The 16,241-nt window shown below is 46.9% G+C and overlaps 1 protein-coding gene across 2 annotated transcripts in view; it reads right to left on the minus strand.

Moving 5' to 3' along the window:
* Positions 1-15,729, minus strand: part of MDGA2 (MAM domain containing glycosylphosphatidylinositol anchor 2) — a 1,075,710-nt gene extending 1,059,981 nt beyond the window's left edge. For both annotated transcript variants that reach the window (XM_068254164.1, XM_068254163.1), the window contains exon 1: positions 14,705-15,729. In XM_068254164.1, the coding sequence (XP_068110265.1) occupies positions 14,705-14,777 (73 nt within the window). In that variant the 5' untranslated portion in view covers positions 14,778-15,729. The remainder of the gene's footprint in view (positions 1-14,704) is intronic.
* Between the last annotated feature and the right edge of the window lie 512 nt (positions 15,730-16,241).

A 16,241-nucleotide genomic window follows, 5' to 3' on the forward strand; every position in this document is an offset into this window, starting at 1 on the left:
TGGGTGTTACTTGACTGGTCCATTTTTAAGCTGCATATATTTGCATAACAACGTACATCAATTTGCATAAACACAGAAATATTTGCATCCCATTGATCATCCCTACTGTTTACAAGAAACTTGGAAAACTGGCATCTCATTACAGACGGCCAATGAGAGGCTGATACATTTGAATTGCTTGCAAATTTGATCAACACAATATTCAGCTTGGAATTCAGCCAATCTAATTCACTTCCTGCTGATTGTGATTGGCCCGATTCCAAGCTGCAAAGAGTCTGACTTGCATCTCACTGACAGCCTAACATCTTATTGATCGTCTATGACTATATTTGGAAAAGTATGCAGCTTTGCCAGTAGAAACTGGTTTAAGTGCTAAATATATCTATACAAATAAGCAGAATGCCATGTAATCATCCAGACTGTTCTAAACAATTGACATAGGTTATCTGTTTCTATGCACTGTGGTATTGTATATATCTATTTTGAGTATGCAAATAAAGGACCACTATCTCGAAAATCGTGAAGTTAAAAATACATGTAAACACATACAAATAAGCACTACATTTCTTCCAGAGTAAAATGAGATGAATTACTTTTCTCCTATGTTACTGTCACTCATAGTAGGTAGTAGAAATCTGACAGAACCGACAGGTTTTGGACTAGCCTATCTCCTCATGGAGGATTCTCAGGGTTTTGTTTATTTTCAAAAGCACTGAGGGCTTGTTCACACTAGGGGTGTTTTCAGCCTTTTTTTCAAGCGCAGGCGATTTTTAAAATCGCCCACAATGAATCTCTATGAGAAGGTTCAGATCAGCGCTGTGCGTTCAGCAAAGCGGTGCCTGTACCATTTTTGGGGCGTTTTTTGCTATAATGGAAGGTATAAGAAGAGCGCTAAACGCTTACAAAACCACTTTATGCGGTGATTGTGTTCGCATTTTTTAGAATAAATACATTGTATTTACTCTTTTCTGGGTCAAAGAGTTTACTTCCTGACTTGCGTCAGGGAGTGAATTACAAAACCGCTCTGGAAAAGTGCTTTGAAAAGCGCTTTTACCAGAAATGCAGGGCTCAGTGGAGCGCGGGGGGGACGACACAAAAACTTTTTGATTTTAGGTGTGAATGAGGCCTGAGTGAACGCAGTTGTTCCATCCAACTGCCAAAAAAGTGTGCAGTGAGCAGGGGGGCTGGCCAGCATCATTGTATATAGCCTTTTTAAGGCTTCACAACTGTCAACCTGCAGGAGCCGTTCTCCTGCACGCGTTATATGGCCTGCGGCATGTCGTCGGGATGTTGCTCTGCGGCCCAATCAGCGGCAGTAGCTATTAATTCAACTGAAGGGAAAACGCCGGCTCCTAATGATTAAAAGCTCCCAGGTGCGTCGAACCGCAACGCACCAAAACGCAGCGCCGGGTGTGCAAGGTAAAATGAAAGTCTATGGACTTTAATTTACCTTGGTTAACGCAAAGTATTGACTTTGCATTAAAACTTAAAACGCTGAAAATTAGATCTAATGTAAAAGGGCCCTCATGGAATGTCTTTATAAAGAATAAAAGCCTTCCTGAGACTCCTCCATGAAGAGTAGGGATGGTCAGAAATGCCAATTTCCGATTCCGCGGTAATTCCGCATTCCGCCATTGCCAAATACCGATTCCGCTTTCCGCTACCAATTTCCGCATTCCAATGCGGAATTTACGCCGGAAATCGTGGAATCGCCCGCCTTTAACATTGATTTTCTCAAAAACTATAAGGTCTTTTTGAAAACTTTTTTTGCATCTTGTTCAGAAGATTCTGTTTAATAAACGCTGAAAATTTGGTGTTTCTATGACGTACGGGGGCATTGCTATTAACAGTTAAATTCGGCGGATTTTTCCTGTAATGTAAATGCAGAAAATAGGCAGAAGCAGATTTTCTGCATTTTACATTACAGTAAAAATCCGCCGACTTTAGCGGTTAATAGCAAAGCCCCCGTAAGTCCTAGAAACACCAAATTGTCAGGGGTTATTAAACCGAATCGGGTGAACAAGATGCAAAAAAAAGTTTTCAAAAAGACCTTATAGTTTTTGAGAAAATCAATGTTAAAGTCGGGCGTAATTTCCGCGATTTTCGGCGGAAATTTCCGCGATTTCCGGCGGAAATCCGCCTAACGCACTTGCATAACCGATTTCCGCAATTTCTGATTGGAATTTCAGAAATTGCATTTCCGCGAAATTCGAATGAGCATCCCTAATGAAGGACTAGTTCAAAACCTGTTGGTTCTGTCAGATTTCTACTATCTACTGTAAGTGCCAGCAACATAGCAGAAAAGTAATTTATGGCTCATCTTACTCTGGAAGAAACATACTTCTTATTTGTATATGTTTACATACATTTTACATGCGGTTCCCGCCCGCATCCCTTCCCTCCCCGCTGATTGGAAGGAAGGGACGCGGGCGGGGACCGGAGCTATGCAGGAGGCGGAGGGAGCGGTGAGAGTGACACTACATAGGTAAACACAGCCCGCTGTGTGTCGACAGCGCGGCTGTGATTTATGGGGGTATAGCAGAGCGCAGGGGGAACTTAGGCCGGATTGAGATAGCTACAGAAGCTGGGCAATATAAGCAGACCCAGCCTCTGTGTGTGGATATCATTCTTAGAAACCACCTCGGGTTCTCTTTAAAGGACAACTGTAGTGAGAAGAATATGAAGGCTGCCATGTTTATTTCCTTTTAAACAATACCAATTGCATGGCAGCCCTGCTGATCTATTTGGCCGCAGTAGTGTCTGAATCACACCAGGAACAAGGATGCAGCTAATCCTGTCAGATCTGACAATAACGTCAAAAACCTGATCTGCTGCATGCTTGTTTAAGATCTAAGGCTAAGGCTGCTTTCACAGTGGGACGTTACAGGCGCACATTAGAGCAGCCTGTAACGCAGCCCAACTCACAGTAATGAAAATCAATGGGCTGTTCACAGTGCCCACGTTGCGTTACAGTGTAACGCTGCACGTTCAATGAAAGTGCAGCATGCTGTGCATTATACTGATTTTAGCTGTGTTAGACTGTTCACACATGCTCAGTAAGGGTAGAGTCCGCTATTGTTCCTAGCCACATGGCTAATTAATATTCACTGTACTGTAGTGTTGTCCAGATCATGAATGATTCAGATCTTTGATCCGGATCTTTTTTGTGAGTCGAATCATCCGGATCATCACAATGAACAAGTCGGTTCACAGTGGATGTCTGGAAGAAACAAGAACTGCAGCTTCTGTGCACAAGCACAATCTTCCTGCTGCATCTCTCCCTTCCCCATTAGCACCCTCAATGTGCCCTCATTCTCCTGCACCTCTCACTCTGCTGCATCCCTGCTTCCTGCTTCCCTAGTAAAATGATTCAAAGATTCGGTTCAAAGATCCGGATCTTTTCAATGATCCGATTCGAATCATCTGAATCATTGAAAAGATCCGGACTTCCCAGTATAGAACCACAACGGTGCACCAAGAGCCGCGTAACCCTGCTCAATCTGACGTCCAACTTCAACACCACCATGTGTTGCAATAGGGGCACGTTATACGACCTTAACGTCCCCTAAAATGCAACGTCTTGGTGTGAAAGAGGCCTAAAAGTATTATACTGGGTACACACGATGCAATTTCCCGCTCGACAGGCGGGAATTGGGTGATTATTTCCAACATGTCTGATCGGCACTTAATCGATAAAGTGATCAATTTTGTGCACTTATAATTGGAAAATCGATTGCTTGATCAATCAGGTGCGCTTTGGACATGTAAACACAATGCAACTTTCGACAGGGTGATCGGACGGGATCGACGGGTAATCGGACGGGAAATTGCATCATGTGTACCCAGAATTAGAGGCAGAGGATCAGCAGGATAGCCAGGCAACTGGTATTGCTTAAAAGGTAATAAATATGGCAGCCTCCAGTATAAAAACACATTTTCATAGTTCTCTTTGGCTCATCACTAGGAAGTCAGTAGGAAGCGGAAAAACATCATCAAACTTGTTTTTTTATGCAAAAACACATAAAAAAAACAATGGAAACACAATAAAAAGCTAAACCTCTGCGTCACCATTGACATACATTTAGGGATGAGCAGAAACTACGCCAGTGCGAATTTACGCATCGTAGTTCATAGGCGAAGTTTCAAACCTACTACGCTTACGAATTTACGCATAGCGAAGTACCGCTACGCGTAGCTTACGACCACTATGCGTAGTTAACATGTGTATTGCGCAGTGAACTACGAATGCATTACTCGCGTCTAATTTTCCGCATGCGATTGTATGCATACAAATTTACGCATTGGAAAGGGGAATGTACGCATAGAAGGGTTCCCAGTATATGCATTTCTAAAGAAATTAATGCGTACAATTTTCTGCATACGGGCATAAGTATCCGCGTACACTACGCTTCGCACTACGCGTAATTGCGTATTTTAACGCATATTCTACGAAATGCATACGAAGCGAATATTTGTTTTCGAAGCCGTAGTTTGGCGAAGCGTAATTGCGTAAAACTATGCGTATTTCCAACGTAGCGAAGTTGGCTGACTACGACCATCCCTGCGATACATTAGGTGCGCTTTAGATGCGTTTTGGAAAAGTATGCAGCAAGTTCTGCATAACAAAAACGCACATTGCAGAGCACAAACAAATGCATTTTTTCATGCGGCCCATTGACTCACATTATGGCCCCAATTCACTAAGCTTTATCGAACACTTTTTCAAATGTTTGATAATTTACCTCATGAGTGAAATTATTCAATAAAATCTATAACACCTTAGTGAACTCAAAATTAGATTTTACTCATGAGGTAAATTATCAAACGTTTGATAAAGTGTTCAATAAAGTTTAGTGAATTGAGGCCTATGCGTGTTAACGCTAGCGTTTCAGCCTAGTGTGTTCCTTCCCTCAGTATTCTGATTCTACTGGCTGCATGCTTGTTCCAGGTATGTAACTAAAGCTACGTACACGTGTGATAATCATTGGCTGAAACTGCTGATAACGACCTTTTCAGCCGACGATTGTTATGTGTGTGGCCAAGTTCTTTCAGACAGAAAGTTCTCTCAGATGTGACTTCACTGCCTTTAGGCCTCTTTTCCACGGACTGTTGAGCTGTGTGCTCTGCAAGCAGTTACCAGGCAGCAGTGAGCAGTTATCAGGCAGCAACAAGCAGTTACCAGGCAGTAGTGAGCAGTTGTGACAGTTTGAGAAGCATTTCCTTAGCTCCCAACTGTCCCTTTTTCGGAGGGACAGTCCCTTTTTAGGAGCCCTGTCCCTCTGTCCCTTTTTCACCCTCATTTGTCCCTCTTTCAGGACTTTGTCCCTCTTTCTATATTAATATGTATATTAATATGCTAAAAATGTGTTTAATTGACTCTAAACTTTATTTCCATCCTTTAAATTGATATATTACTCATTTTAAAATGTTACTATGAAGGAAAATTAACCAAGATAGAAAGGACCAGTGTGGTTTTAATTATAAAACAACATATTTTTCTTATGACATGTTTATGGTAAGCGTGACTAGGGGCGTGGTGGGGGGCGTGACAAGGGGTGTGACAGGGGCATGGCTTAAGTGTCCCTTTTTCGCATCTCAAAAAGTTGGGAGGTATGTTTCACTGCCTATCAACAGTCCATGGAAAAGAGGCCTTATACCACTACCATGCATGAGTGGACAATGCTGTTTAAGGGCTCAAACCCACTAGAGCGATTTTCTGAGCGTTTAGGGAGCGATTCAAACCACTAGCGATTTCCCTAAACGCTCAGCTAATGTTAATGGATGGGCTAAATTCCACTAGAGCGATTGCGATTACCAAATCGCAAAATGCAGGACATGCAGCATTTTTCGCGTTTAGCGTTTCTGCAAAGTAAAGTATATAAATGCTGACATAATCGCTCATCAAAACCTGCACAGAGCGATTTCGCTAGCATTTTGAAGTTACTGCACACTGTAACAAAATTAAAATTAATTGAAAGAACCAATCAGAATTAAAAACGCTAATCGCTACACAACCGCTGGCAAATTGAATAAACTTTTTAAAATCACTACTGAAAACGCTCATGAAATCGCTTGCAAACCGCTCATACAAAACTCTAGGGATTGCCATTAGCGATAGCGTTTTGTAGTGGGTTCCAGGCCTCAATGATGCTTTACCCAAATTAACATCTAGCCAGGTGGCAACTGCCTGCAGATGTGCCTGAGATGGTTTAGAACTGTGCAGTTAAAGAGGAACTCCAGTGAAAATAATGTAATAAAAAAGTGCTTCATTTTTACAATAATTATGTATAAATGATTTAGTCAGTGTTTGCTCATTGTAAAATCTTTCCTCTCCCAGATTCACATTCTGACATGCATTACATGGTGACATTGTTACTGTGGGCCGGTTATGTAGCTGTTTCTAGCTGCTCTGGCCGTTACAGACAGCTGTAAGCAGCTATTTCCTGTCTGTGAACATTGTTACATTGTGGCAGTTTGCCAAGAGTACAGTGGTCCCAGAGCTTCTTGTGGGAGGGGTTTCACCACAATATCAGTCATACAGCGCCCCCTAATGGTCTGTTTGTGAAATGCAATAGATTTGTCATGTAAAAGGGGGTATCAGCTACTGATTGGGATAAAGTTAAATTCTTGGTCGGAGTTTTTCTTTAAGCTTCTTTTCCACGGACAGTTGATAGGCAGTGAAATGCCTCTCAAACTCTCACAACTGCTCACTGCTGCCTGGTAACTGCTCGCTGCTGGCTGAGCTTATCTACACAATCTGTTCATAATAATTCAAAATTGACCAATCGTTGTGTACCAGGCTTAAAGGACTTACGAGGCCTGATTTTTAAAAAATAAACAAAAAAAGTTAGATACCTGTGTGTTTTTGTAAGGCACGGAGGACGCCGTCCGCGCCCTCCGTGCCGTTCTGCCGGGTCCCCACTGCTGAATATCCCCCCGAACGACCCCCGACCGCACGGCCCGGGTCGGGCTCTCCAGCCTTCACCAAGATGGCCGCCGGAGCTGGCCGCGGCTGCGCAGTCCGCATAGCCGCGAGTGCGGCTGCGCAGCTCTAAGGCCAACTCCCCGATCCACGCTACTGTTACGTGGATCGGGGGGTTGGCCTTAGAGCTGCGCAGCCGCACTCGCGGCTATGCGGACTGCGCAGCCGCGGCCAGCTCCAGCGGCCATCTTGGTGAAGGCTGGAGAGCCCGACCTGGGCCGTGCGGTCGGGGGGTCGTTCGGGGGGATATTCAGCAGCGGGGACCCGGCGGAACGGCAAGGAGGGCGCGGACGGCGTCCTCCGTGCCTTACAAAAACACACAGGTATCTAACTTTTTTTGTTTATTTTTTAAAAATCAGGCCTCGTAAGTCCTTTAAAGAAAATCTGTAACGAAAAAAACGTCCCCCGGGGGGGGTACTCACCTCGGGTGGGGGAAGCCTCCGGATCCTATTGAGTCTTCCCCTGTCCTCCACGGTCCCACAGCAACGGCGAAAATCGTCCCGGAGTGGCGGGGATGTAAATATTTACCTTTTCTGGCTCCAGCGCAGGCGCAGTATCTGCTCTTCCCCCGGAGATAGGTGGAAATAGCCGATCTCCGTCAGGCCGCTCTACTGCACAGGCGCAAGTCTCCTATGCCTGCGCAGTAGAGCGGACCCGACGGAGATCGGCTATTTCCGCCTATCTCCGTCAGAAGAGCCGCAACAGCGCCCCCCGCTGGAGCCAGAAAAGGTAAATATTGCACAGGCCGACAAATTGTCACCTGTGATTTCCGTGGGCTGCAGCGAGACCGCCATGGGACACAGGAGGATGGGGGAAGCCTCGATAGGGTCCAGAGGCTTCCCCCTACTGAGGTGAGTACGGAGCAGTGCTTTTCAGTGCTGCTAGATTTGGGCGCAGCCGGCGCCACCATAGACTACAATAGGAATCACTCCTATTGCAGGGCTCAGTGAGTAACGTCAGCTCCGTCAGGAGACGGAGCCGAGGTTACTTAAAAAACACAATAATTCGGCCTCCGGCAATCGCTGGAAGCCGAATTATTTCATTCCCCCACTATCCATGTCGGCCTGGAGGAGGAATAGTAATTAAAACGGCCCGGACTTGTGCAGAAGCAGGATCAGCCATATACCGCTGTATCCTGCGCCCAAGTCTAAAAGCGCCGATTTCAAATGTACTCAGGTGAGTAACCCCCAGGGGAACTTTTTTCAGTACAGGTTTTCTTTAAAGAGACACTGAAGCGAGAATAAATCTCGCTTCAGTGCTTATATTCAGCAGGGGCATGTGTACCCCTGCTAAAACGCCGCTATCCCGCAGATAAACGGGGTTCCCTTACCTCACAGATCCCCTCCGTGCAGCGGGGGAATCTCTTCCGCATTAAGGCAGGGCTAATGGCCGCAGCCCTGCCTCACGCGCGTCTGTCAGCGCGTATCTCCGTCTCTCCCCCGCCCCTCTCAGTCTTCCTTCGCTGAGAGGGGCGGGGGAGAGGCGGTGATGCGCCGCTGATAGACGGCGCTGAGAGGCAGGGCTGCAGCCGTTAGCCCTGCCTCAACAGCAGCTAAATCTACGACCAAGTTGGCCCCATGCAGCCATCCTGTGCCCTTGTAGTCACTCACTGCTGCTCCGGTCCCCTGGTGCAGGAACATTAACACATACATTTTACGCGTTAGTGAAGCAACTACCACTACCACTAAAAAATGTATGTGTTAATGTTACTGCACCAGCGGGAATGCCTTTAAAGAGAAACTCCAACCTAGAATTGAACTTTATCCCAATCAGTAGCTGATACCCCCTTTTACATGAGAAATAGAATGCTTTTCACAAACAGACCATCAGGGGGCGCTGTATGACTGATATTGTGGTGAAACCCTTCCCACAAGAAGCTCTGAGTACCGCGGTACTCTGGGCAAACTGCCACAATGTAACAATGTTCACAGACAGGAATTAGCTGTTTACAGCTGTCTCTAACAGCCAAACCAGCTAGGAGCAGCTACATAACCTGCCCACAGTAAAAATGTCACCATGTAATAAATGTCAGAATGTGAATCTGGGAGAGGAAAGATTTTACAATGAGCAAACACTGACTAAATCATTTATACACAATTATGGTAAAAAAATGAAGCACTTTTTTTACTACATTATTTTCACTGGAGTTCCTCTTTAAGCTTTCTTAATCTCAAAGCCTGGTACACACTTTCAATTACGATTGACCAATTTTACCACCTCCATCAGGGCTGGATTTGTACTCTTTACCGCCCTAGGCCACTGTCACCAGCCGCCCTCCTTAAGTATAGGTAGCAAGATGATCCCTCCCCCCTCCCTCTAGTTTAGGTAGCCTGATGCCCCCCCCCCCAATATAGGTAGTCAGATGACTCCTCCCCCTTTCCCTCCAGTATAGGTAGCCAGATGACCCTCCCCCTTCCCTCTAGTATATGTAGCCAGATGACTCCTCCCCCTTTCCCTCCAGTATAGGTAGCTAGATGACTCCCTTAATCCCCCTTTCAGTATAGGTAGCCATCTCACCTTCACACTGCAGCAGCCATCAGTGTCACTCATTACTCCACTCATCTCCAGTGCAGAAGCTTCCTCTTCCATTCCGTCTCCAATGCTGATCAAGTCCATAGCCGGTGGCCACAATGCAAATGTGCACAGAGAGCAAGCCGGCTGCTGCACAGCCAGCTAGCAGCAGAGTACCGCAGGTGCTCGTCTGATCTCCCTGCATTGCAGCATTTGCAAGCTTGCAAATGCTGCACCAGTTTAGCCTGCTGCTTTGGTGCCTTTCCTCTTGTGGTGCCCTAGGCCATTGCCTAGGTGTCCTTGGCCTAAATACGGCCCTGACCTCCATGTAGTATGAGGGACAACAGATATTGAATACTGTGAGCAGATTATGTAGGTAAGCCCTCATACTACACGGAGGTGGTAAAATTGGTCAGTGATTGGCCAATCGTAATTGAGAGCTTGTTCACATCTAAAATCGAAATAGCTGACGCCAGCGGTTTTCGATGTTTTTTTCACCTTTTTTTCCCCCCTCCCGGCGTTTACCTGCTCGCTTATATTTTGTGTAAAGCACTTTTCTAAGCGCTTTTTCAGAGCAATTTATTTTTTCACCTCCTGACACAATCAGGAAGGGAAGTCTTTGACCCAGAAATAAATAAATACAATGTATTTATTCAAGAAAGCGCTGGGGAAATCACTATGCAAAGCACTTTTTCAAGCATTTTGCGATTTTTCTATACCTTCCACATTGAGCAAAAACGCTCAGAAAATGGTACAGGCAGCGCTTTGCTGAGCGGATTGGAAACGAACCGCTCAGATGAGAACACTCTCATAGGGAATCATTGGACAAGCTCTTTTAGGGCAATTTTGAAAATCGCGAGCGCTTAAAAAAGGGCGAAGACACCCTAGGTGTGAAGACACCCTTTAAATCAATAGCCGTGCTGGCGACATGCAGCGTTTCGCCAGCCGGCTGTTTACATCTGAAGTGTCAGTCTCTGCCGCTCCCCCGCCTCCTCCATAGCGCTGGTCCCTGCCCGTGTCCCTTCCTTCCAATCAGCGGGGAGGGAAGGGACGCAGGCGGGGAGCAGCGATATCGGAGGCGGGGGAGCGGCAGAGACTGACACTTCAGATATAAACAGCCAGCTGGCGAAACGCTGCATGTCGCCAGCGCGGCAATTGATTTATGGGGATACAGCAGAGCGCAGGGGGGAGACTGGGGGGAAAAGTATAGCAACTAGGGCTGCTCAAATCCGATCTGGATGAAATTCGGATAGTAGCTATCCGGATTTCTCCCAGTAAACCTTTGCGGGCTGGGCGGGGGGGTTTAATCTTACCTATCATGACGACTTCTTCGTCCGTCCCTCGGCGCCTCACATGATGCGCTCCAATCCAGCGTCACGTGACTATACACTTTCTCCTTCAACCCAGAAGGTGGAAGTGTTTTTAGTCACGTGACGCCGGATTGGAGCGCATCGAGGGACAGACGAAGAAGACGTCATGATAGGTTAGATTAAACCCCCCGCCCAGGCCGCAAAGGTTTACTGGGAGAAATCCGGATAGCTACTATCCGAATTTCATCCGGATAGTGTTTGAGCAGCCCTGATAGCAACAGAGGCTGGGTATTATATGCAGACCCAGCCTCTATGCAAATTGTATTCTTAGAACCCACCTCGGGTTACCCTGACCTCCCCATCTGATGCTGAACCCAAACTACCCTTGGCAACATCTAACCTTAGTCCTCATGGCAGGGTCGTAACTAGACTTTATAGGGCCCCCTGCAAAAATAATAGCATGGGGCCCCCTTTGTACCCGAATCCGGAGCCGGGACAAGGTCCTCCAGCACCCAAGGCTGAGACACCAAAGTGCGCCCCTCCATCCCTGCCACCCCAGCCGTCACACACTGATTGCTATTACACTAAGAGGTGCCACAGGGCCCACAACCTCCCCAACACCTTAATATCTAGTTATCTGGCTTGCAGTCACTGCCATGTATCCCCTTTTCTTATTTATTTCTGCTTCATACACAATTAGGAATGACAGCTGAATGAATTCTGCGCCCCCTCCTACACTGCGCCCTGAGGCTGGAGCCTCTCCAGCCTATGCCTCGGCCCGGCCCTGCCCGAATCCCACGGATCAGGAGCCGGTGAATGGCAGCAGAAAGTGTTCTGCTGTGAAGCAGCCTTTGGAAGCAAGAAACAAATGACACATGCTCCTGCACATGGTTTTTATGTGTGAATGAAGAGGTTTCTTTGCTAGTTGGCTGCACTTGCGGTTAGGGAAATAGAGGGGGAGGGCCCCCCAAAGCCTCTGGGCCCCCCTGCGATGGCAGGGGTCGCAGGGGTGACTGCTACACCCATGCCTCATGCACAATTAAGCTAATCTGGCAGGAAGGTTATTTTCGTGGGTTTACACCATCCATGTAAGGTACCTTAAAGTGTGAAGCAGCCCAAGCTGATGCCTTCTGCACATCTCTACACCCCATACATGTATGGAGAACCTGTGTGCAGCCATCTGCATAGATCACACGTGTGTTTGCAGCCCAGGTGCCCCCTGTCCCAGCGTGCTGGCTCTATGGGCAAAAGCCAGGCCTCTGGCATGCATAGCCCATTGGTCAATCCTTTCACCATCTGGCACCGACTTTTTCCTGACCTAGATTCCATTGGAAGTCAGTCAGCCCCGGTTAGCTGGGCACAAGCTTAATGCACAGAGCGTGCAGAGTCTATGGCAGTGCATGCTTGCACAGCGCCGTTCATTGCCTGATTTCCCATTTGCTGCTCATTGATCTGTGTTTAGAAAACACAGGAATGCTCTGCACTCCCCAATTACCCTGGCATGAAATCTCATCATCCTGAACAAGACTCCCCCTCCCTTTTTTGTATGTGATCTCCTGGGAGTGGGACAGCTCTAATAATAATAATAATGATCCCCCAGTTTGCATTATATGCACTGAGGATCTCCACTCCATCCATGCAGCTCTGTGCAAGGGACTCACAATCCCATAGATGTCTAAAATCAAACAGATTGTAATTCCTGCAAAGGACACAGAAGCTGCTGTGTGAAAACAGTGAGGGGTCTGTTCAGGCTTGGCCACGCCCCCTATCGACTATCTCCCTCCAGACACCATGTTAGCCACGCCCACTAGCTCCTTGTACATTGCTGCTGGTACAGGCAGATCCTAATCATCTCAGTGCTAAACACAATTAAATGGGTCTTTTCAGCCCCCCCTTTAGGGGAAACTGTTTGTCCTGTCTCTGGTGAGAAAGAAAGAAAGGGGAAAAAAACAACATTGGCAAATGAGATGGATTAGATGCGTTTTTTGCAAACACCATCTGTTGACCATTAAAGTGTATTTAGAATATGGAATACAAAAAAGTAAATAATTGAATCACAGTCGATTAGCCTGAGCAGTAATAGATTATTAATATGCCCTTGTTCGAGCATCAGATTGCTATTGGAGCAAAGCCTGGAGGGTTTGAAGGAGTGGGCTGTGACAGCATCATGTGTGATGGCTATATGGAGCAATCTATTATGTCATTCTATGGGAGATTCTTGAAATACCTCCACACTGCACAGAAGCTGCACAGAGGAGCAGCTGAGAGGCTTCAAGAGGTCCTACTGTCCAATCAAGCATCTCCAAGGAAGAACTTATAACTACTTTTTCTCTACGCCTGTGTCCAAGTCTTCCTTGTTTATTTATTTATTTTGTGTCTAATTACTGGGCTTGTCACAGAGTGAAATGATTTGATGCAGTGCTGCTGAATGACTAGTGGATGCTGCCACTCTCTCTCTCCAGCCTAGCCCTTTGCACATCCAATCTCTCTCCTGAATGCCAGTGTCACATTTGTTGAATGGTTAAACGGCGAGGGGGATAAAAAGAGAGAAAGAAAAGGCATTTTATCTCTCTGCATTCAGCTGTTTTGTCAATGGAAAATTGGATGATTGGTGCAGATTTGCAATCTCTCCCTCTATCATACCACAGAAAAGAACTGAAGCAATAGAAGCATGGGAACACACCACACACACACACACACACACACACAGATGCATCTGAGAGGAGGTTTAGCTTGGATTTAGACTAATGGCATCCTAATGCATGGCCCCTATTCTACAGAGTGGAGCTCATCCGAATTTGAAGGCCGAGTGGGTGGATAAGACATGTGTTGTACGTTTACAGATAGGAAGCGGGCCAGGTTTGTGAGGGGTAGCCTGCCTTGTGCATACCAGGTTGAGTTGGCTAATACGTGGCCTTTATAGAAGGAGGCTAAATGGATACAGTCAGTCACCAGGAGTCTGTGCATTTGATCGTTCATGTGAGGAATGCTGTAAACCGGTGGTTGTTCATCACCATTATCACCACAAGCTTAGGAGCTTCTCGAGCCCTTATATCTGTTGGCATAACTATAACTATGGTAGGTTCAGCTGGCGGTTCCTCAGCCCGTCATAACTATTGGAACAGATGCATAGGGGGCTTCCCAGCCCATCAGGTGTAAGTAAACCAGAGGTATGAGTTTATTCAACCTCCATACCTATAAGTATACCAGGCTCAACTAGAACATACTCAGATAATCCTACTCATTGGTACAACCATATCAAATCAGAAGTGTAGGACCTTCTTGACCCATCAAATCTATAGGCACATGTATTCCACAATAATATGAGTTTCGTTCTTCAACCTCCATACTAGGCATAAGCATAGCTATACCAGATTCTACTAGCTGCTCTGAACCTTCTCCTCATTGCCACTTCTAGAATAGATGTACAGAAGCTTCTCAACCCATCATGAATATAGGCATGACTATACCAGAAGAAGCTTAGAGTTCATACCCATAAGAACAAGTAGACTACATTCAGGTAGGAGGTTCTCAACTCATCTATTTGGGAGCACTGCATAAGAGCTTCTCCTACCTATAGGCATAATATCCCAGGTCCATCTAGGAGATCCTCAGTCTTTCCATACCACCTCAATATATACCAGAAGTGGCAGTTATAAGGCAAAAAAAGCAATGTGCTAAGTGCAATTAGTCATAGCAGCCACCACTATTCACATTTCACCCCCTTCGATTTGGAAGGTAATTGGCTGGTGTAGGTGGCACTTTGCACATTAGGATTGCTTTTTGCACCTGTTTGATGCAACACAAAATCCTTGAAGAGAGAACAGTATGCAGATAACAAGGTCACTCACTGGATGCAAGGGATCTTAGGAACTCATGTCAAGAGCTGGAAAGAACTTACCATATACCCCCTGACTAGTGACGACTTCCAAGAGAACTGTCAGTAGCCACAAGATCACGAAAGTTAAATCCATCTTCACGTTAACATGGACATATCCAGTCCAAGAGGACACGACAAGAGTTCCCAGAGGCCAGTGACTGACAGACTACCCTGGGGGTGTCAGTTTAAATTCCAGCTCACAGGTGCCCAATGGTTACATAAGACTCAATGGAGGCAAACGCAATGACAGGATTGCTTTGCCCTTAGTATTTTTAGAGGGATGGGGTAGGATGTCTTCTTCACTAGGACAGAAGAACGATATCCCTGGGCAGTCAAGACGAGAGGCTGCTGAGATGCTCCTTGGATCCTTGGGTCAGCTTTTTTTGTCTCCTCTGTATGGGGGGTTTAAAAAGTAACTCGCAGTGTTCCCTGGAGAGCAGTTAGAAGAGCATGCTGATCGCTGTCCATCCGAGACCCTCCGGATTTTCCTCCCCCCATGCTATTAGTTGCCATTGCAAATGCAAGAAGAAGCAGAAGAAGAAGGAGGAAGGAAAAAAAAATCCCAGATCCAGCCTGGCAACCGAAGCAAGCCAGAGGATGTCTGTAGGAAGAAGGACCTAGCCTGATCACTCATCCGATCCAAGCCAATGACATTAGGGAGCAGACATGTCCAGATCGCAGGCAGGAGCCCCCCATATGCAGGAAGGGAGTAGAAGCACAGGACCAGCCCCAGCTGCAGGAAATGCAAATGAAGCTAAACCTGGCAGGGAGGGATTGCAGCATATATTAATATTCTTGTCATTTTTTTTTTTTTTGTGGCGGAATCCGAGGTCTGCTCTCCAGAGATGTGCTGATCAGGAGGGGGGTGGCTGCTGGGTCTCTTCTGCACCTGGAGTCACTGTCCCCGGGACCTGTGTGTGTGTCAGTGTGTGTGTGTCAGTGTCAGTGTATGTGTGTGTGTGCAGGAAGCAGAGACGGAGCTGTGTGTGGTCACGTTGGGCTCTACGTGTAGAGAGGAGCCGGAGCTTGGTAGCCGCAGCCAGGCGACGTCAAAGCTGCGTGTCTCCCCCCCTCCACTCTACACCCCCCTCTCCCAGCCTCCCTCCCTCATCCCTCTCCCAGCACAGCTCATCAGTATGGGGAGCACAGAGGATGAGGAGAGAGGCAGAGATCAGGCATGGGGTGCCATGTGCAGCAAAGAAGGATGGATCTAGGGCGATGCTGCTGCTGATGCTGACATCATTTGCCACCCACATCCTAAGCTCCAGATCATGTACCTCCCTCCGCCCCCAGTAATCTCTGTACAGCAGCAGCAGCAGAGCGTGGGAATCAGGCTTTGTGAATGAAATCTGGGGGACCCCCCAACTCCCTATACTGCACCCCACAGATGCAGATGAGCAGCGCAGGCAGGAGCGGTGGAGCCTAGGCTGGCCGGAGCATGCAGGAACAACGCTCGTCAGCACCTTGGAGAGGTCCCTCCGAGTCACAGCAGCTTCTCATTAGGACAGCAGCTGTGCCTACACCGACCCCTCTGCTGTTGTTGCAAGGCGGACTGGCC

The sequence above is a fragment of the Hyperolius riggenbachi genome, chromosome 9 (genome assembly GCF_040937935.1).
Source record: "Hyperolius riggenbachi isolate aHypRig1 chromosome 9, aHypRig1.pri, whole genome shotgun sequence".
In the NCBI taxonomy this organism is placed as follows: Eukaryota; Metazoa; Chordata; class Amphibia; order Anura; family Hyperoliidae; genus Hyperolius; species Hyperolius riggenbachi.